The sequence below is a fragment of the Equus quagga genome, chromosome 2, assembly GCF_021613505.1.
Source record: "Equus quagga isolate Etosha38 chromosome 2, UCLA_HA_Equagga_1.0, whole genome shotgun sequence".
Taxonomy (NCBI): Eukaryota; Metazoa; Chordata; class Mammalia; order Perissodactyla; family Equidae; genus Equus; species Equus quagga.
Genome location: NC_060268.1, coordinates 96,510,780 through 96,533,242, shown reverse-complemented (window position 1 = coordinate 96,533,242; position 22,463 = coordinate 96,510,780). Strand labels below are relative to the sequence as shown.

Sequence of the window (22,463 nt, the reverse complement as noted above, 5' to 3'; positions counted from 1 at the left end):
CAGGGTTTGCCTGGATGTCCTGAAGTTCTGTGATTCTTCGTCTGTTTAGAGTTACAGTCATTGAGCTTTTCTTCTCCAGACTCTTAAATCAGCAAATATTATTTTAAAGAAATTGATATGTCAAATTTTACTAAAACATTTATTTTCCATTGAAAACATTCTTATCTAAATGCGTGGTTTATTTATTTTGAGAATGAACAAAGCAGTGAAATTCTAATACATGCAAAGAGCTCCCTGAAGGTATGTTCCCATTAGCAGTAGTCTTCTAAATCTGGAATGGAAGCAGTTTTTGAATTCTGATATAATGTAAATTACTGATCTTTCATAGTAAAATAATTTTTACATTTCTGTGTTTTTGCAGAATCTTCATTGCGTAATATTTCTATCTGGGAGTTTTGATGCCATTTTGATTATAACCTTCTGTTATTTCTCTTGAATTTGTCTGTAGGTTTGCAAAGATTCAAATCAGTGTATCTGAACCCATTATTCCATTCAGAGAAACAATCACAAAACCCCCAAAAGTTGACATGGTCAATGAAGAAATAGGCAGACAACAGAAAGTTGCGGTCATACACCAAACAAAAGAAGATCAAAGCAAGATTCCTGAAGGAGTCCCAGTCGACTCTGATGGACTGGTCACCATCACAACTCCCAATAAGCTCGCCACACTCCACGTTCGAGCTGTGCCCCTTCCAGAAGAAGTCACGCAGATTCTGGAAGAAAATAGTGATTTGATTCGTTCTATGGAGCAGTTGACATCGTCTTTGAATGAGGGTAAAAATACTCACATGATTCACCAGAAGATCCAAGAGAAAATTTGGGAATTCAAAGGAAAACTAGAGCAGCATCTAACAGGAAGAAAGTGGAGGAACACTGTTGACCGAATCTGGTCATTTGGCCCAAGAAAATGTGGGCCAAACATATTAGTAAATAAAAGTGAAGACTTTCAGAGCTCAGTCTGGACAGGCGCAGCTGGCAAGGCTTCAAAAGAAGCCAGTAGATACCGAGATTTGGGCAATAGCATCGTGAGTGGCTTCCAGCTGGCAACGCTCTCTGGCCCCATGTGTGAGGAGCCTCTCATGGGCGTCTGTTTTGTTCTGGAAAAATGGGACCTGAGTAAATTTGAGGAACAAGGAGCAAGTGATAAGCGGACTCAAGAGCAAAGTGATTTGGAGCAAGAGGGACAGGGGGAAGGTGAAAACCAACAGCCACAAAGTGGCTGCTCAGAGCCCCTTGAGAAGAGGGCTCCCCCGAAGGGAGAGCCTGCCCTCGCTGACTGCTACGGACCCTTCTCGGGACAGCTGATCGCCGCCATGAAGGAAGCGTGTCGCTACGCCCTGCAGGTGAAGCCACAGCGTCTCATGGCGGCCATGTATACCTGCGACATCATGGCCACCGGTGATGTGCTCGGTAAGGAGGGAGGGGACCGGCAGTGAGACCGCGCCCCAGCAACGGAGTCCTAGGGCAAAAACTGAAACTCCTGTGGCCTTTTTTTTTGCAGAAGCTATATCATCTAATTTACTAAGGAACTAAGATCTTTGAAAGCCCAGAGGCCTTAAGTATTAAAATCCTGAGGGGTGGGGGGCATCTGACTACTATTGATCCTGTCTTTTGCAACAAACAGACCCTTTTCTGTAATGAAAGTTCTGCCAAATGAGGTTTAAACTGTCTGCTTATGTTACCGTCCAAACCCGCACAGCATTCTTTCCTCAAGTGAGTGGGCGTATCTGTCCTTCTGAACAGGATCCAAGAGCCAGGCGACGCTCTCGTGCTCCTGACGCAAAAGGGCTTCTGGGAATTCTGGGTCCTTTCTGAAGAAGAGAATTATTTGGGGCCTTTTTCATTGCTAACCATTATATTAAATCTGACTCCCGGTTTTCCTGTCGTTGGAAGGTCCTTGGGGATCTCAGGAGAGATGGGGCGCTGGCTCTTAGTAGCCGTTTGACTTTGACAGGTGTTTACTTCCCTGAGACTTACTTTCTTCATCTATAGAAAGGAAGATAATTGTCTGGAGGTTGTGAAGATGAGCCTCAGAACACAATGTAGGGCCTAGAACGGTGCCTGGCGCACAATAGTTCTCACCCTCTTGAGATCATGGAACGGTTTCACTGGTGAGGGTAGAAAGGGGAATCGAGCACCGGATGAGAGTGGACCAAATTGTTAGGTTTTCTCAAGCACTCAGGTCCTTCAAGTCAGTATGTGGTTATTTTACATTTTTTTTAGTAAGGTTCTTTTGCTGATTAATTCCTAAAGCCAGAAATGTAAATTATTGTCTTTTTATCTTACCAAAAGAAATTTAGATTTGCCTCACAGTAAGGTTTCTTGAGACTAGTTGGGCGTGCACAGCAGCATCTCAGAAACAGCTGGGTGAGAGAGCGCTCCACACTCTTGGCTACTGTGGGGCTACCTTCAGCCAGCGTGCACTGAGGGTCACGTCTGTGAGTGCATGCAGTGTTGCTCAGCCTTGTGTGAATGCAGCAGGCCTGTCCACGTCTCGTGGAATTCATACGTTGGTTTGAGGAGCATCAGTCTAGATCGTTCCCAGAGGAGAAACCTTCTCAATTCAAGGAGGCAGACGTGGAATTACAGTCAGGGAATCTTGATTCCTTCACACCCTTGAAGACTCAGAGCTCTGCTCCGTTCTCTCCAACCCCGACGGATGCCTGCTCTGTTTGAATCCTCTGTTTACCCACAGCCAGCTCCACAGACAGTGTCTTTCCTGTGGTGAGCCAAGAGTCTAAGAGTCTTGTCGCCCACCAGTGTCCAGCCATGGTGCCACCATTCGCCCCTCTCTCATGCAGCAGCACTTTATATATTTGGGGACAGCGTTATTTTTCTAGTCTTATATCCTGGAGAAAGCGCTCCAGATTCTTCAGTTATTATTCATGATAGGACTTTTTGTGCCCTTCCCGCATTCCGGTTGCTGTCCTTTGGACGCACTTTATTTGGTCACCCTCCCCCTTGAGTAAAGCAACGGCATTTGAACACAGCGCCTCAGATGTCCTCTGACCAGTGCAGGACGCAGACGCACTGTCACCTCCCCAACGTGGTACCACGTTCTTTAATGCAGTTTAGCTGCTGCATCTTGTCATTGACTTGTGAAAAGTCAGGATCAGCTCCATTTGTTTTTTTAAATAAGTTATGCCTTCCCCTTTTGTTTACCAAAAAGCCAAATCCAAATTTCAGTGATTGAAATGATGTAGGCCCACCAAAATTCCTATATTTGTGTATGAGTAAACTGGACCTAAACAATTAATTTTTTCCTTAGGATATATATATTATGTAATAAACATTACAACAATAGTGAAGGAACTTTTTTGTTTTTTTTAATGCTGAGAGAAAGAAGTCCCAACACCATGATCTTAATGCATTGATTCCTTTTTTATTTTTCCTTTAAGATTTTTATTTTTCCTTTTTCTCCCCAAAGCCCCCCGGTACATAGTTGTATATTTTTAGTTGTGGGTCTTCCTAGTTGTGGCATGTGGGATGCCGCCTCAGCATGGCCTGATGAGCGGTGCCATGTCCGTGCCCAGGATTCGAACCGGTGAAACCCTGGGCCGCTGAAGCGGAGCGTGCGATCTTAACCACTCAGCCACGGGGCCGGCCCCTGATCCCTTTTTTTCATGGGAACTTTTCTTCTCTGGTCACACTCAGTAAGCAGTGAATCGAATGTTTTGATGAAGTTAAGGTCCTTTATGTGTAAAGCATTCCCAACTATCGACGTAACCAGCACGTTAGAAGAAGAAATAAGCTTAGGTGGATGGATTTTGTCTTAGAAAGTCCTTGTCATCTCCGGAGGTTTACCTCATGCTTATGTAAGTATGTACAGATCTTTGTATTGTGTTCTTAAAATTCTACAGGAAATTAGCAAGTGGCTTTCTAGTCTGCAGCTTATGGAATCCAGTGTTTTTATCCTCAAAAAATAAACTTATCATTTACCTTTTAGGTGTAGTTTGGCAGCTACCCTGCTACCCATAATTTCTCAAAAGGGCAAATTTGTTTAGGACCGTGAGATATAATTCTGGTCCTGGAGACGAGCTCCTTTAAGAAGGCCAGGTCTTTGCTCATCCGCTTCTCAGCTGTTTCGAACTCAGTGTCTGCTGTGTTTGTTCTGCCTGCTACAGTCCTTACAGAAGAGAACGCAGGTACCTGGGTGCTAAGAACCAACCCTGCTTTCCTGCTGTTCTGTTACCATTACACTGGCTTCTCACTGTAGTAGGTATGTCTCATTCTTATTCCGAAAGTAGAGGAAAAGACTCTCTTGTTGTCGTGAGCTCTGTTATGTTGGTAGACTTAGCTTCTTCTAGTTTTTAACATCCTGGACATGCTGTTGATCTACCCTTAGTTGGGATCCCCTTCTTCCGTCTGCTGTGTGTGTCCTTTTAAAATGGGAGTTGGAAGATACAACAGAGTGCCTTCCAGGACTCAATAGATTTATTGTGAAGCTACTGCCATATTTTGGTGGGCGAGTGTCTCTCCTCCTTTTTTCTCTCATGGGGTTAATTCATGATTGATGTTTCAGACTCCTGTTATTCCCGAAAGGAATTTTATCTTAGGGTTTGTTATCCTAAAACCGGGGTGGTTTTGTTTCTTTTCCTTTATGTATGTGAAATGATCCCTCCTGAAGTCCAGGGTCCATCTACATCTATGCCTATCCTTTCCCTCCCTTGGAGTCCCAAGGAGCACATATTTCCTCCCCAAATTGCCATCTTTCCTATGTTATTCATTTGGGGTGGCATTTGTCCTTTGCTCTCTCAGAAGACAAATTTTCAGCACAACATGTGAAGCCAGGATCAGCTCTTGGTGATTATCAGACGGAAACTCCCAGCAGACTCTTGAGTCACCTTTGTTGAGTCAACCCTCTGGGCCCATTTTCTCATTTCTATTGAGAAATCACCACCTGGACCCTGCATGTGACCAGGCAGCCCTAGGACGGTTCCTCGAAACAGCGCTTGTCATCCTGTCCTTTTGTTTTCATCCTGGCACTGTCAGACTCAGCTCTGGCACTTTCTAGGAAGAGATGCATATCTTAACCCTCAGGGTTATTTGTCCTCTTCTCTCTTAGGAGCAAGGTATGTCTTTGCCTTGTCTTATCCAGGTACAGATCCCACTGTGCTGGGCCTCCTTGACCCCTGGGGGTGGTAGCTGTGTGCATTTGGATCGTTACTGTGCAGTCTCTGTGCCATTGTCGCTGGGCAGCCATCTTAACCCGTTTCTCAGAGACCATGCAGTGGTTGTGTGATGGCTGCCACAGCCACTGCCTTACAGAGGGCCTATGTTTAGATTTGGTCTAGGATTCTGTTTTCCTGAATTGGTTTGAAGCCCTCTTGCTTAGCTTGGAAAATCTCCTCCCTGAGCTCGTTCTCATTGCTTTGAGGGGCTCTGGTGATGACAGCCAATTTCTAGTGCCCAGGATCCGTCAGGGTAGAAGCTGGTTGCTTCTCGTGTTTTCCTCTTTCTTTCTAAATCACCACTTTCAACTGAAAGAAGTGAAGAGACCTTTATATCTCCAAGGCCTTTTGCTTCCTGCTTGGGTGGCGATCTTCCAAGAAGACTTCAGACTCTGCTGATAGTTACTTTAATTCTCCAAGAGCCGGCACAAGACAAGTGAAAAGACAAGTTCTTTTTTATTTAGCAAAAGTGAATTCCCTTAGTCTCTTTTTAAAACTTAGTTCTTTTTACACAGATTGTTACAAGAAATCATTATATATATGGATAGAATTGCTTATGGTCAAAATGGGAAATTTTGTAGAAAAATACTCCTCTCAAAATCATTTTATCTGGGGAAATAATCCCAAGAAAATGACGCTCTTTACTTGTAATATCGACTTTCCAAAGGTGTGGTTCTATCATTATTTTTCACCCGTGATAAGTGCCTTAAATGGACATCAGAATTGGTTTGTGTTTTTAATTAATTGTCATGTGACTAGTAAATGGTCTCTTCATATTTCTTCTTCTAACCTACTAACTCTTTTTATTCTTGCTCGTCATTGTTCTTGTCTCTGGGAATAACTTCACATATAAAAATCTTTTTCTGTTTGACAGTATTAGGCAGAGTTTTAATCACAGCTTCTCTTACTGTAGTTCTTCTGTTTTTATATAGAGGAGTAAATGCTTGCATTGTTAGAATGTGTGTGCCTTAATGCATCAGAAACATTCTTAAATAGGTTTTGTTGTTTACTTTTAAGAACCTTTTCTTATTCTACACTTGGGGTTCTTTTTACATTTCATCAGCATTTCATAATTCAATTTAACAAAAATGTATTAAGTGGTATATGCCACACCATGCTCATTGTGATTCCTTCTTGAGAGATGAGTTAAGGTGACAAAGCTTAATTGTGTAAAACAATTAGAAAGTAAAATACAGTTGAATTTAGTGAATAAACATGGTTTTCCAGTGAAATTTTATAAGAAATTTGGATTAGCAAAATTTGAAACAGGGTGGGTCTTTTGAAAGTGATAGTACTTTGAAATGGGCTTTAATGGAATAATTTTGAGTTCAGCAACTAAGTGCTACATTGGCTTTTTCTGTCCCACATGCTGGAGGCTGCTTTGAGCTCTAAGGAGACTCATTCATAGTTTGTTTTAGAGGAACTGCTGTCGGCATTCTCTCTCTAATCCTGGACACCTGGTTGGTTGAACCCAACTGTAAAACCTTGTGTTTACTGTGCTAGCTTGTGTCTTGTTAAATTTGGGTCCTTACCTAGTTATCCTTGTTCCATCAAAGTATTTATTACTCAGCCGGCTGCACGTGACTGAGGTGTGATGGTGGAACAGACGCCGGTTGAGGGGTACCCAGCATTCACAGTCAGAGGCCACGGAGCAGAAGTGCTGGTTGACGGGGCACACCGATTTCTGAGGGAACAGCAGCAGGTTGAGGGTCTCCGAACGCATCCCAGTGCTGGGAGCGCCTGTCGGGAGAGCCCAGCGCATTTGGAAGGTTGTATTGTAGCTGTTTTCCTTTGTTCGGTGATCCATCACTGTGCCCCAGTTTTAGGATTTAGTTTTAGTGGAATTAAAATTGAATGGCTTAAAAGTTGCATGATTAATTACATTCAGTTTCGGTTACAGTTATTGATCCAAGCCTGCTGGCGGGAAGGAGGTGGTGGAGCTGCTGGCCTCACCCCAGGGCGGTCGGCGGCTGGCCTCTGGCCCCTCAGTCGTGTGCCTCCGTTTACTCGTTCCTCCTGCCGCCCCACCCCGTTGTTGGTATTGACTTCCATAAACCACCTTAAAACTTTTCCTAGAGTAAGGTAGCAGAGTAGATAAAGATTGCTGGTGTCAGCTTTTAGAGTGTTTTTCCCCTCGTATAAATCTCAGGCAAATAATCTATAGCCTAAAGGAGATCATTGATAAAGATAATAATTGTTCTGCTTTTCAGACTGTGCCTACAGTATTGTTTTCAGTTCTGGGTACCACATTCCAAGACAGATGTAAGGAAATCATAGCAGTTCAGATAGGAAAGTTGTCAGGATGGAACAGGAAAGAAAGGTCGTGTCCTAGAAAGATTGGAGGTATTTAGATGGGAGCAGAGAAGGCTGCACAGCTGTCTTTGAATAGCCTAAAGGCTGATCTGTGGAAGAGGGACTAACCTTGTCCCATGTGACAAAAACTAGAACCAATGGTTAGAAACTTCAGGGGAGCAGATAAGGGGCTCAGGAATTATCTGCCAGTTAGGGTGTTCCAGAAGTGGGATGGGCTGCCCTGGGAGGAAGTGAGTTTTGAAGTCTGCAGCAGAGTTTAAATGTGTACTCTGGCAGAGCTTGTTAACCCTCAAGTCCCCTTCTAACCCACTGTTCTGTGACTGAACAGAATGAGCGACAGGGGAAATGACCGTTCAGAACTGGGAGAGTGGAGCTGCTTTTGCCATAGGTAATGTGCTTTATCTTAGCCGTGTTGGGTTTGGAAGGGAGTCAGGCTCCACGGTGCAGCCTCCCTGGCAGGCATCCTCTAGGGATTGGAGGTCGAGTGAGGGGCCTGGCTTAGAAATAGAGTCTCAGCAGCTGCAGGCATGAAATCAATCGTTCAGTCCACAGACCTGAGAAAGGAGTTGGCTCTCTGCACGAAGAGTCTGTTCAGAGAAGGGTGTGGAGCCTCAAAGACTGCTCTTAGGAAAACATTATCCCTTTAATAGTTAGTGAAGTAAACGGTGCAAGGATGGTCAGGGGGCCGGGGGTCCGAGGAGGGTAACGCTAAGATTGGGGAGTTGTCAGAGGAGCTGTTGATCAGCAGCTTCAGAAACCACAGAGCGATGGTGGAGAACGAATACCGAGAAAAGGCATTTGCGATACGAAAATTACCATGAAGTTCAAGGAAACAGGTTTAATGGAGCGCAGGGCAACCCATGGAGCCTGGGAGTTGAGAAAGAGCACACAGCGAGGTGGCGAGAAGCTGCCCCATGGGAGATGTGGGGAGAAAGTGGCGGCCAGCGAGGGCAGAGACAGTAACTTGGTGCCTCTCAGCTCTCGCGGAATTTGTAGTTTGTTTTTCAGCTGAACAGGGGGAGCAGAGGGAGGGAGGCCCGCGAGAGTTTTTAGGGTTTTTTCCTAAGACCCTGAGACATGTGCTTCCTGCCGTTTGCTTACCTTTATCCTTCTTAATCACCACCGCCAGGGGGACATCTGAGTCAGAGAGAAAGGCTGGAAGTCAGACAGTTTTATGCTGTGTCCTCAGTTCCTAGTTTAAAAAATAAACAAGCAAAGGTGGTGCAGGCACGACAGGTCATCACCCTTTTGCTTAGGAGGAGAGCCCAGGACTCAGTGGGGAGACTTACCCCTCACGGCAGTGCTTCAGCTTCCAAGGGTGAGGTGTTCCCAGGTCACTTAGGTGACTAGAGCATTGCTCTGAGTGGTGGGGAAGGCGCTTCAGTGTGCATGTCTGCCACCCGCAGCGAGTTCCTCACAGCTGTCTGTGCGTTTCAGTCCATCTGCTCTTGCAGAGTCCGTTGTGCTTACTGGTTGGGAGGAAGCTTTGAGTACCCAGAGGCGCCACCCAGAGCCAGTAGGGGGCCATCTCCCTCCTGGGTGTGAGCAGAATTGTGCTGAAAGGCGAAGTGCAAGTGTTAGCCCAGAGAATTTGTTCAAATCCTTGTGGCGTGGCGATAGAGACTGTTCGCAGACACTGAAGGTCCCAAGACGGTCACTTTTCAGGGGAATAAAACTCTCACGCTTGTGCCACTTAAATATCGTCAGTTAGAAAATATGAGCAAGCATTTATATGTGTGGTTTTAATTTTTAGCATAAAAATGTCATTGTGCCAGTTGTTTGCTTACTAGACCCAAATAGCCTATGTCATCATCATAATTATCATCGCCACATTAGTAATGTCTCATAATTATTACAATTATAATATTTATGGAGCTCAGTCACACTCCTCTCATTGGATTTCATACCCAAAGACAGCTCATGGGTAAAACTGCCTCAAAGCGTCCTTTTAAAAGTCTCCGGCTTCTCCTGCTGTGTTGAAGGGCTTGCCTTTGGGGGAGGCAGTTTGAGGGGACTGCACGTTTTATCTCTAATTTTTCTATAACTGTCCTGCTTTACTTTTCAAGTAAACTCTTTAAGAAAAAGTCTCCATGCTTTTGTAAACCAGAATCATTGGTAACAGAGTTGCTCGTGAGTGGATTGTGACAGAGTGCGTGAGTAGTCTCATCTTCGTGTGGCTGGAGACACATGACGGGTCAGGAAATTTACAGGCTCTGTGGCTTTGCAGGTCGGGTCTACGCCGTGTTGTCGAAGAGGGAAGGTCGGGTACTTCAGGAGGAGATGAAGGAGGGGACGGACGTGTTCACCATCAAGGCGGTGCTGCCGGTGGCTGAGAGCTTCGGCTTTGCGGATGAGATCAGGAAGAGGACGAGCGGCCTGGCCAGCCCGCAGCTGGTGTTCAGCCACTGGGAGGTAAGAGCCCACGGCCGGTCCTCCGTTCTCGCTGCGGGTGTGCTTCTAGTGGTGACGCCGGGGGAGCAGGCCGCCTTACGTGCCATCAGCATTCTGCATCTGCGCCCCCCAGGCAGAGGCTTCTCGTCCAGGTTGCGTGATCCTGAGACCGGATGTGATTTGTAACACACACGTGTGCCTTCCTTCTCTGTGTTAAGACACAATGTGTCATCCTTTTTTCCACTCTAAAGGTATATTTTAGATTTTTAAAAGAAAACCACACATTTCGAAAGTGAAACTTTAAGGAACTTTTCTATTGGGGGAAAAATATTTCCGGTATTTAGAAGGGGACGGTTATGTTTTGCATATTCTCCGGTCCCCGCTATGGAGACGCCAGGTTTCCACGGCCTTCAGGTGTGGGGTGAAGCGGCTCATGGAAGCCCTTTGTTGTCGGTGTCGGCAAAGGTGGTGAAAAGGCAGCCTCGTCAGTAATCAGAAACGAAGACTGAAAGATCTGCGTGGCTGGGAGAGAAGAAAAGAAGTGAACACGTTTTTTAACTGAGAGGGGAAAGTAACAACAAGAGGGGCCGCCCTCCTGAACAGCATTCATGACAGGGTAGACGCTGGCCCTCCAGAGAGAGGAGAGGCCGCGAGGGACGTGGAGGGCACGTGCGAGAGGCAGTTTGCGATGCTTCCAGACGAAACCTGTCATCAGGGACGGTCGGTGTGAGTAGAAAGGTCGTTTTAGGATCACGGCTTCTGCCATCTGCGCTTACAGGGACTCTAATGACTTCCCCTCGTCCGCTTTTGCCATGGAGGTTTGCGGTTTAGCGGGAGGAGCGCTGACTTTGGGGTTGGAGGGTCCTGGTGTGGAATTCTAACTCTGCACCTGCTGTGGACAAACTGGGACTTCGCTGAGTTTGCTGCACTGTGAGACGGCGTGGGGAGTGTCCAGCCTGGCGCCCAGCACTGGTGGCCCCAGAGTGAAGCTGGTTCCCTTGTGTCATTCTCGGAGTCTCCGCCACGCTCGCTTGGCCTGCCCTCGGCATGTGGCACTGCACTGGGCTTCACGCCGGTGGTCCAGGGTTTTCCCCTAAACCCGTGGTTAAGGTTCAGTGCTAAGCTGTTGTTATTTCTCTCACTTCCTTTAGCCAGATGGGTCCCTTTCTCTAGAATACTCCAAATGAATAGTTTAAATTTAGACAATAAGGGAGAATGGGAATAATTGAGGAGAACTTTCTTTTTAAAATGAATTTTATAGTCAAGTGAATCGGCAAAGTCAAGAAAGGTGACATTTCAGGAAAATTGACTTGGGACAGGGCAAATTTAATTTTAATGTGCAAGTTCATGTCTGAATTGATACAAGTGAAGTTGCTAGTCCGAAACAGTTGTATCTCCTTCTTCTTAAAAAAAAAGTCACGTTCTTAATGCTTGATCTAGCCAAAGTCAGTGTTCCAATTTAGGCTACCTTTTTTTGTCAGTACAAACTACGATTTAACAGTGATTTACTGTGAAGTTTTTCTTGTGTTTTGTATCTTTATCTAGAAACCAAATGATGTTTTGATGTTTTTACTGACTTATATCTGATTGGTATCGTTACTGTATTTCATTATGTGGAAAACAGTAGCTCCAGACATTTAAATTATTCGTTAATCCCCAAGCTCATGGGTAGTAATCTCTCACTTATCCAAACTTCTGGCTTTTTAGTTTTGGGTTTTTGGCACTCAACTGTCACATAAGAACACAAACCAGTAAGAAATAGAAGGATGGGATTTATAGAGGCAGCTCCTGAATAATAACAACAGTGTCTGTCATGTAAATACGTTACCGATGTTCCTAATGAGAAACACCACTGGCGTCCTCTGCCCTGGGTTTCAGTGACCGACGTGGTTCCAGGGCAGTGTGGCTAAGTGACATTTAGAACCGCAGGGAGATGTGTTCCACTTCAAAGTGATGACCTGGAGAGGAGGATGCATTCCTCCTCAGTACTGCCGTTGCATGAAGCTCCTTCAGAGCTTGCAGCTTGTGCTTCTGCACGTCTGAGAGATGGCACGTCGTCCATCTCGGGAAGACGGCCTTGATCAGCGCTGGTGCAAAAACTGGGTTACAGTGTCTGGTCAGAGCAAAGGGGGTGTAGGTGAATGAGCCCTGGGATTCTCTGGGATCCAGCTCTGGAGGAGCTGTTAGCAGCTGTTGTGATGGTGTTGTTATTGGAAAACTTATATCTCCTGTTGTTTGTTAAAAATACCTCATCATTTTAAAGTCAGTCTTATTCTTGAAAGTGATTTTATAAAGCACACTTTAGAAAATCTATAAAGTTCTGATCATTTCCTAATTGGCAAATATATTGGTTAGGAAACGTGTAAGACTTCTCCATGGAAGGGATCTCAAAATAGAGCAGCTCACGTAAGGCAGAAGGCTCTCGAGGCTGTGGAGGTGGTCCAGGGCTACTGTGGCTCGCTGTGGTGGGGCCCAGGCTCCTTCTGGTTTGCTGCCTTTGTCAACAGTTGGCTTCTACTCATGGTCCAAAGTGGCCGTTCACCTCCCACCATCACGTCTGTGTTCCAGCCAGTAAGAATGGGGAATGGGAAGAGCAGGGCATAGTCCTTCCCTTTAAGGACATGAACTGGGTGTCGCAGAAGTCACTTCATCTGGTCCTGTTGCCCCATGTCTAAGATGGCCCCACCTCACAAGGAGGCAGGAAGTGTAGCCTTGACTGGATCAGAGGTCGGCAGACTGTGGCCTGTTGCCTGTTTATCTTGATAAATAAAATGTACCGGGATGTGGCCACACCCACTCATTTATATATTTTCTGTGGCCAGTTTCAAGCAGAATTGAGTAGTTGTGACAGAGACCTATGGCCCGCATACTAAAATGTCTACTATCCGGCTCTCTAGACAAGTGTGCTTTGCTCCCTGGGACCCAGGTGGCTTGTGTGCCCGCCTGAAACACCTGTCACCAAAGACGGGGGAGGATGGGTGTTTAGGAACAACTAGGATAAAAACAGCACGTTTTTACCAAATAGGCAGTTTCTGTTAATGTGAAAATTTTCAGTCTCTTTTCTCTCTCAAAATTAAACCAAAAGAAGCGAAAATTAATCCTACATACTTAGTAGTTTTAAAAAGGTTAGTTTCTGGCCTGGTTATAGCTTGTTATTAAAAATGTCTCTTCATAAATAACTTCAGAGAAAAATCTAGTCGCGTAAAGTTTGCTGCCGTCCTCCTGTCATCCCTTGGCCACCTGTCGTGGTGCTGTTCCCCAAAGCTTCAGGTTTTTGAAAGTCTTGAAAACTCCTTTATCCTTAAATGTCATTGACCTGACGTTCTTGGCCGTCTCGGTTCCCCCATAGTTAGGGTAGAAATAACACGGCTGAGACCTGGCTCTCCCTCCATGGCGCTTTTCTTATTGGTATTCTGCCACATCACGTCATTTACCAAGAGCTTCTGAGAGAAGCTGCTTCAAAAAATAGAGAAAATAAACTTAGAGTCGTTTTCCATGAGGAAACCTTTGAAGTCAGCAATCTCCAAATTTCTCTTTCAATATTTTACCTTCTATAAAAAGGAAGAAAAGGAGCTGATAAGAGGCACAGAAACAAAAATATTACCACCCGGTGCTGTTCAGCATCGGTGCCAGTGTAACCTGGAGGCTCACCGGTTACTGTCGAGACCCCCCACCGCGGCTGGGCTGCAGGTCGCATAGGCTGCAGGAGCGCCCAGGAAGGCCGTTCTGGACCTGGTGTTTCCCACCTGCCAGCCAGAGTCATAGTGAAAACTGGGCAAAACATTGAAATGTAGCTCCCACAGCTTTCTCCTTCTAGACATTTTTTTTTTAACGCCCAGGCCAACAGCCAGCGCTGTGCCTTCCTGAGTTAGAAAGTGCCACCCCTCCAGCTGTGGGGTTGCATACACCCCTCCACGGTGGGCACGTGGATCCTGAGTGAGCCGGCCAGAGAAAAGTGCCTTTTCCTCCAGGCTGCTAGCATGCCCTGCTCCGTGGCCCCCAGGGCCCTTTCTGCAGAGCACAACCTGGATGCCCTTGGGGGTCGCCGCCTCGTTGCCCCACTAAGGAAAGTGAAAATGAGCCTACCCGGGCAGGCGTGGCTCCCTCCGCTCTGTTCTGAGACTTGGTTGGGTGTGTTGAGGAAGAGGCTTCAAGACGTCTGCACAGAGGCCGGCGTGGGGAGGGGCCGCAACACAGCACCCGTGGATGAGGCAGAGGAAGCCCACAGGGTGGGGGGCAGGAACGAGTCCCCTGAGGGCTCCGCTGGGCACATGGAGGTGAGGGCAGAGTCCTGGCGCTCAGGAAGCACACTGAGCAAGCCTCAGTCGTGTGTGCTGAGGCTCAGGCAGAGCTGGACTGTTTTGAAACACCTGGGTCTTATATTTTTGAAACAAGGACCCTGGTCTTAGATTAGCCAGTCTGGGTCTGTCGGCTTGCACCTCCTTTATTTCTCTTTAAAAATCTTGTCACTTTCTGAACAGATTAAAAATTTATTTACCACAACTTAGACCTGCTCAGAACATGGAGCTTCTTTATATTCTATGATGGCTCATCGTCCAGCTGGTTGGGGAGGGCACCAGTAACCAGCTTACAACTCGTGACGTCATGGTCTCTGTCAGTGTGGTCTTTGTGGATGATGGCCCAGGGAAGTGTTCTGTTCTGGCTGTCTCCCTTACCCTCTCTGAGAAGGATGGGCCTTCTGTGACTGCATGGTGGGGAGGGGAGAAGGGCCCTCTGCATCGTCACTGGTCTTTGCCATGAAGCACCTTGTCTGGTCCAGTTCTCTCGGACCCTTAGGGCCGGTTTGGTGGCCCAGCCAATTTCAGGAGTCTCTCATGTTGGTCGTTTGTCTCCAGCAGAGAATTCCGGCCCGCGACTGCCTGCGTCCTGCCCCCGCGTCTGCGGCCCCTCTGCACCCCCAGTGCACTCACCAGTGTGTGCAGACTTCTGGGCCAGCAGCACCTCTTACTGCTCAGGCGCCTTCTCAGCCTTTCTCGGAGGTGTACAGTCTCCCCATCTGCTTGTGCAGGGGCTCAAATGTGCAGGACGGGGAGGAAACGCCCATCTTCTTAAGAAGCTCAGCCTTCTGTAGTCAAGACAGGTGTGCAGGGGTCCACGTCAACACGCGCTTTCCAAGTATAGGCTGAGGGCGCCAGCCGCATGGAAAGACAGTCGTTTGTATATCCCTGAAGCAGAGCCACAGCGGAGGGTCATGGTGGGAGGAGAGGAGACTTAGGAGCCTGGCGCGGTGTCCTCAGGGTCCTTGCCTCACGGGGCAGGCTGCACCACCTGCCTGCTGGGCTTCCTCGGGCAGTTTGCTGCCAGCCCTGGGCTTGGGCTGCAGGTGAGATGGTGGCGTGTGGACGCTCAGGACGATCCTTGTGTTGGGGCAGCCTCGGTCAGCCTGCTGTATCGTAGAGGACAGAGACTCAGCGAGCTTATGTCACTTGCTCAAGGCCGCACAACCAGTTAGTGACCGGGCCAGATGCTCAGTGGAATCCAGACAGGAAGCGCCCATGTGTATGTCCCTGGCGTGGTGGGCCAGGTGTCCTTCCTGCTCAGAGAGACATGGACCTCAGGAGGCGTCCTTAGTTGATGATCTTTGCTCCCTTGTCCTGCTCCCTCCTGACTCCCCCTGCTATCTGCTGGCTCATGTCTAAGTGCCATTTCTTGTATTCTCCTCTGGAAATGAGCCTTTTGCTGCTGGCCCCTTGGGGACTTTGCTAGTCACTCTGTAACCTATACCCTGATGGCACTTGGTTCCTCATCTGCAGCATCGTCCTCCTTCGCTCTGAGGGCGCCTGTGTGTGGTTGTGGCATGGGGAGAGGGGCGGGCAGGGTCCCCCAGAGGCAACAGGACACCGAGGGGTCCAGCTGCTGGCGCAGAATGCACGCAGCTCTTGGTGGAGCCGCTGCTCCCATGGCTCCAGCCTGACAGTTTCCTCACGGCCCTGGGGACACGGCCCAGCTTCTGGGCCTCCCTTTCCCTTACATCCAAGTGTGCTTGCCCGTGGCGCTGTCCTGATCCCTGACCAGCAGCGTGGGGAGGGCGGTGATGTGCTTGCTGCCCTCCAAGTGCGCTGCCTGAGTCGGCGGTCTTGCTGAACCCTTGCGCAGTCCATGCGGTTGGGCTTCTGTGCCACATCCCTGCGGGTGGGGCGGAGGCGCTGGCTGGTGTGAGCTGGCTTGCCCAGACCACGCGGTGGGGTGTGCGGGAATCCACGGGGCACCCACCCGCCTGGCTAGTCCAGAGCCGCCAGAGCCGCCCTGGCCTGGACTCATGGACCTCGCTCCTCTCACTCCTTCGGCTCCTCCCTGTTTTGTGGCGTGAGGAACAGGCACACCCCCTCCCCCCTCCCCCCCACCACCGCCAGCAGAGCCGAGTGGGCTGCTCCTGGGCAGCTCCTGCGCTTGGCCTCTTACAGAGACTGAGAATTTCACTTCTTCCTTCTTCGGGATCATCATCTCTTTGCTAAGGGTGTTCCGTTGTTGAGGGTCTGTGCCAGCAGCCCCTGCTCAGAGGCCTCCTCTATTCTTGGCAATGGTTGAACTGGGTGAGGAATTGTTGGTTCTCCCTGAGGCCCCTGGCGCCGAAAGCACCAAGCTGTGTTCCGGCGTTTGTTGCTGCTGCTGCAAAGCCTGTTACCGTCCCATGCAGGTTCTCTGGGGGAAACCGGCTTGTCTGTCGTCTCTGCCTGCCTCGGCGCAGGGACGGGGCTGCTGCTTTGTTTCCAGCCTCTGTTCGGGGCCAGCGCCGTCCTGGCCTGCACCTCCCATCCTGGAGCCTCAGCTCAGGCCATCCAGGTGTGCAGCACAGCGTGGTGGCTCTGCCATTTTCCTCAGGGCCCCGCAAGAGGGTCAGTCTGAAGACTCGTTCCTCCTGCCCTCTGGCCTCTGACTCCAGACCTCCTCTGAGACGTGTCCTGCACCTGTCTTATGGTTCTTAACTTTCCTTTCATATTTTTTTTATCTCTATCTCTCTATTATATTCTGGAAAGTTACCCCATCTGTTTTAAAAAATAATTTATTGAGGTGAAATTCACATAATATAAAATGTACTGTTTTAAAGTGAACAATTTGTTGCATTTAGTATATTCACAATATTATGCATCCACCACTTCTGTCTAGTTCGAAAACGTTGCCATCACCCCAGAGTAAAAGTGTATTAGTGTCCTCCAGAGAAACAGAACCAGCGGAACGTACAGAAAGAAACTTGTGGGGAATGGCTGTGGAGGCTGCCAAGTCCCGAGGTGGACGCTGGCAAGCTGGGGGCCCAGGGGAGGCCATGCCGTGGCTTCCAGTCCGAGGGCAGGAGGGGACCAGCTCCCCAGGTGCCATCAGGCGGGCGAAGCTCCCTTGCTCGGCCCTGCTCTTCTGTTCAGATGTCCAGGTGAGGACGGCACGGCTTCTCCTTCATGGTCTGTGACTCACTGGCAGATACATGTCTCCCCGCTCCAGAGAAGAGCCGGGTGGTCCTGGTGCCCACCTGCCCAGAGTGTGTGTTGGGCCCGTCTGAAGTGGCGTTGAGATCCCGGCCTCCCAGCTCACGTCTGTCGTGGCTCCTGTGGATGCGGACGGGGCCTGTGCCCTGTTTACTGCTGTGGGCTCCTCTCTCTCCAAAAACCGCTCCCTTCCCCGTCCACAGAAATTCCCTTTCTTGTGTTGAAAAGTGACTATTTTAAAATATATTTTTCTTTCATTTCTGTATTTTAAATGGAAAGTGTTGGGATTTGAGGCCACTCAATAAATACCAGGCCTTTCTGCCCAATTAAGAAATAAGAAACAACAACAGCAAGAGTAAGCATATAGAGGTCAGACTCTCACCTCTGTCGCTAACAAAGCCGAATCTGGAAGCGTGTGGTCCTGGTCCACAGGCAACACTGGGTTCCGAGCACCGCCTCCAGAGCCCAGGGCAGGGCAGGCCGGGCTCCTGCTGCAGGTCAGCTCTGGAAACGGCTGGAGGAACAGGGCTGGTTGTGTTTCCTGTGGGCAGCTTGCTTCCCGTGGGAGGGGAAAAGAAGAGGCCGGGCTCCCCACATCGGCTTCTCCTCTCAGTCGCCAGGCAGACTCATGGGGAGCGAGGGGCGAGGGCACAGAGGCAGGACTGTCAGGCTCAGGAGCCCTGTCTACACAAGGGGCCCGTCAGGCGGAGGGGACCACCTAGAGCAGAGGCACAGCCCTCCATCCTGTTCTGGAGGGCAGCCCCTTGTGCATGGGCCCGAGGAAAGTCCGTGTCAAGGTCCTGCCTCCTGAGACATCGTGACTTGGCTGCAGAGGACCTGAGCCCCTTCCTCAGCTGCTTCCCTGCCCCTCAATGAGGAGCCTCAGAGAGAAATGTCCTCCAGGGCATCCCCTGGGCTCGGCCTCCTCACCATCAGAGTAGTAAGTAGGCGTAGGCCAGAGAAAAGAGGAGAGGCTGCTTATGTCTGCCTCTGGCTGGGGAAGTCTGGTCCTCCAGGTCCAGCTCCCCAAGATCCCCATTGACGTCCAGAGCAAAAGCTCAGTCACCAACATGTGCTTACATGTGGACAAAGGCAAGATGAATGAAAAGACGCCAACCCCCACATCTGTCCCAGCGGGAGGGAGATGTCCTTTATTCAAAATTAATGGTTTCCTTTATTCCTTCCTGTTTTGCGGTGACTCTGAGCAAAGAATAATATGTGAGTTTTGTTGACTCGACTTCCCTTTGTTCACCCCTCCCACGAGTCTTCTGTTTATACCAAACTTGACTGTTCGTTGCTTAACTTTTTTTCTTTAAGACTGTGTGAATTGAGGTTTGAAATGAAAGGATATTTGCCTAATCTAGCACATTCTGTCCCTTTTTTTGACAAGGTCATTCCCAGCGACCCCTTCTGGGTGCCGACCACTGAGGAGGAATACTTGCACTTTGGGGAGAAGGCTGACTCGGAGAACCAGGCCCGGAAGTACATGAATTCTGTGCGGAAGCGGAAGGGGCTTCATGTGGAAGAAAAGATTGTGGAGCACGCGGAAAAGCAGAGGACCCTCGGCAGAAACAAGTAGCCGTCACCCCTGGAGGGTCCTTCTCTTTCCAATAAATTAAAAAATGTCGCCCAGGTTTGACACTGGGACAATTTCTTTACACTGCGTTATCTCTGCGTTCACTTTCAGTAAAGTTGGTCCACGTAAATATTGTAAGGAGGGTATTAGAAAACACATTTCCAGAGTGTTTTTAGTTGATGCTGGTTCAAGGCAAGAAGTCATTATAAACGCTGCAGTGCGACACACTGCTTCCCTGTGTGTAACCCCCGGTGGTCAGATGTGGGCCGTGGTGCCGGCAGCCTGTTCAGTGCTGGGGGCTCCATGTGCAGACCCGACACGGGGCTGCGTCCCCTGCACTGAGTGGCCGCGCCTGTGCCTGTCACCACAGTATCACGCTGAGATTACAGCCTCCACTTGCACATGTTTCGTGTTGAATCAGTGAATGACAGCGGTTAACGCCGTGTTGGAGAGACCATGTGCTTGAGACCCGCTGCCTTTTCGTTAGTGAAACCAAGCTGCTCTTATAGCTCATTCGTCTAGTGGTTTATTCAGCAAAACAACGAATGTTCGGTTGTTGGCCTTTAAACTTTGTGTTTTTACACTCGTAAATTGCATCACTCACATTTAGATAAATGTTAAAATGATGATCTAAACCTTTTTCTTTTTTTAAAAAAAAAAGGTAAATTTGTAGTTTTCTTGGCTGCTTCCTCTTAGCCTTACTGAAGGGATAGTAACTAATGTGCTTGAGATTACTCCCCTTACTGTGAAGATTTTTCTGAAGCTGCCTCATTGGCCTCATTTGGGGAGATCCCCACGTAAGGAACAAATGCAATTCAGTCAAAACTAGATTTTGTAATTTTTGATGTTGTGCTAGTAATTTTTATAGCCACTTAAAAGACGGATTCTTTTCAAAACACGTAAAATTATCAGACCAGACTTTGTTTTTGACATGCTTTTAATGGGTTTTTTTCAATAAACTACGTCATTGTTAATACTAGTTGTAGGCATTTTATCTTTAATCTTTAAGGCCCTGGTCAAGTGTAGTTGACCCAGACTTTGGGAAAGTGTGGATAGATGACTCACTGTCTAAATTTAGCAGACACTGATAGCTGGATTAATTTAGAGGAGTGATGTTCATAGTGATTTATCTGGAATCTTTGATAACATGGGAAAAGCTAGCATATGGATTTATAGCATTTGTAAGTAACATCGTTCCAACTGCCAGATGTGCTGTAAAAAGTGCTGTTAGACTGCGCTGTATCACAAAGGCTGCATTTGGTCGAGAAAGGGCTTCAGCCCCCGAGTGCTGGGGCTCCCTCACCATCGTCCTGGCTGCAGCTGTGCCAGTGTGGGAGGACTCGCCAGGGTGACAGATCACCTCTCTTCCTTCTTCCTGTTGGGGGAGAGAACAGTGAGCGGTGAAGTGACTAGGACAGCCCGGCCAAGGGTATGGCCAGTCTCCATGTGAGCGGTCTCCCTTATTGGGCAATTTTTGCCGGGACCCCAGCCGCTGATTCCCTGCCTGCCTGCCGCAGCCTTTGAGACTGTGTCTGCACTGCCTGCTCAGGGCCGCCCAGCCCCAGCCTCACGTGTTGAGTTCAGTGGAAGTGAACCAAGAAGTCGTCAGTCCCAAAGTGGAAGTGGGGTTGTTCGGTGGGGTTGGCTTCTTGCAGTCCTTTATGGACAGGCCTCAGGAGCAGTGAGGAAGGCTGGGTTGAGGAAGTGCCAAAACCAGGACCCTCACACTCTGGAGGACTCTTTGCGTTGAGGTCCAGAGGGGGCTGTCCTGCTCAGGGGACGGGCACAGGTGAAGTCAACATAATGCCTTTTCTCAGCCAACCCTGGGGCAGAGGCGGGCCAGGGCAGGGGAGGCTGGAAGGGGTCTCCTTCCTGGGTCACTTTCCATGGACTTGAGGGGAAATACCCATCTCCTGTTTTGACCCTGGGCATATCCAACAGGAATGTAGGGCCTGATGAGAGTGGAGTTCAGCCCATGGTCCATTTCTCGTCCGCTTGCGCTCTTGGTGAGCCCTGCTCCCAGGGCATCACAGGGCTCTGGGACTGCCACCTGCCTGGTGTCGGGACCAGATGTCTGAGTAGAGGTCGGATCCTCAGCCCTCGGGGCAGCTGGTGTTTCTGTTCTGTGCCTCGAACTTGGGTAATGCCCTCCGTGTCCCGGGTTCGGAATCATCATCTGTACTGGTTCACATTTATGGCTGGAAGGTTTAGAAAAATAGTTGATTTCAGAAATTGGGTTAAACCTGTGTACTTGACTGAGAACAGGGAACTGGGTGTGAAATGCCCCTTCTCTCCTGTCTTCCAACAGCCGTGAGGCTCGGGAGGCAGAGCCTTCCAGACGAATAGGTCATTACATCTGGGAGTTAGAAGGTGTTCCCTTGTGAAGTCACAGTCATCTTTTCTTTTGAAACTTTCTCAGGTAGAAAAAATTTGATAAAATTAATAATAAAAGCCAAGGATTTAGATCAGACTCTAAAAATAGAAGATTATGAATGTCAATCCAAACCAAGCAAAGGAAGTGCTGAGCCTGCCTTTGAGTGTTGTGCTCTGTAGACGGAGCCTGCAGCTGAGAGAGTGTCTTCTGGGGACTTTGCAACCAGGAGTGAGAGGGTTTCTAACCCTGTTGAGACAGGGCCAGCCTAGCGAGACAGGGCATCTGCATGGCACCCTGCCTAACAAGGTTGGCCCTAACCAAGTGGCAGGCTGGGAGAATCAGGCCACCAAGATGCACGTTCCACAGCCTCTGGATGCTCCCGGGCTCACACATGCGCCCAAGCCCCCAGGAAGCCACAGAAGGTGACCCTGGCCCCATCAGCGTAGTAAGATCACACCCAGGGCGGAGAGTTAGCATGCGCATGACCCACGCTTCGTGCTACGTGACAGCGGAGCCGCAAGCACAGCCCCCTGTACCTGCCGCGACAAGGCGCTCCTCCCAGCCTTTGCCTAATAAATGCCCACAGTCCCGCTCCCTAACGAGCCGGCCACCTGCCTTTCTTTCCCAGCGGCTCCCTTGTGCCTCTCCTGTGCATGAGCTGATGAACTTTTGCTTCTCTACTCTTGTTGTTGTGTCTTTTGGTTTCCATCCTGGGGACAACGAGAACCATGTGCCCATAACACCGTGGTGCACCTGCCCCGAGGCCCAGAGCAGAGCTGCGTGTGGCAGACCCAGGGAGGCAAGCAGCTCCCGCCAGAGAAGGAGGCGGAGCAGAAGTGAGGGTTCCCTAGAGTGGCCGACAGAAAGGGGCCAGCACCCTCCCGGCTGGACATTCCTGGCCTGGGCTGGAGACTGGAGGCTTGATCTCGAGCGGTAGGAAGCTCCCCTCCTCTGGGCCTTCTTGGCGTTCCTGAGGAAAGCCCAGAGCGCTGGACGACTGTGTCCACCGCAGGCCCCTCCCCTGGGCCATCTCGACCCCAGGCCAGGGAGGGTCTTGGTGTGAGGGACCCGGTGATTCTGTGTGACTCGGGTTCATGGCGAAGGGCGTGACAGCCCTGGTCCTGCTGTCCCAGATCGCACTGATTTCTCCAAAAGAAACAGCTTTCGGCGCCCAACTTTAAAGGCCCTTTTACCTT

The 22,463-nt window shown here is 49.1% G+C and overlaps 1 protein-coding gene across 4 annotated transcripts in view; it reads left to right on the top strand.

The window, feature by feature from the left end:
• EFL1 (elongation factor like GTPase 1) overlaps positions 1–18,975 on the top strand; it is a 113,011-nt gene extending 94,036 nt beyond the window's left edge. For all 4 annotated transcript variants that reach the window (XM_046652442.1, XM_046652439.1, XM_046652440.1 and 1 more), the window contains 3 exons: positions 449–1,410; positions 9,712–9,896; positions 18,708–18,975. In XM_046652442.1, coding sequence (XP_046508398.1) covers positions 449–1,410; positions 9,712–9,896; positions 18,708–18,896 — 1,336 coding nt within the window. In that variant the 3' untranslated portion in view covers positions 18,897–18,975. The remainder of the gene's footprint in view (positions 1–448; positions 1,411–9,711; positions 9,897–18,707) is intronic.
• Positions 18,976–22,463: the final 3,488 nt, after the last annotated feature.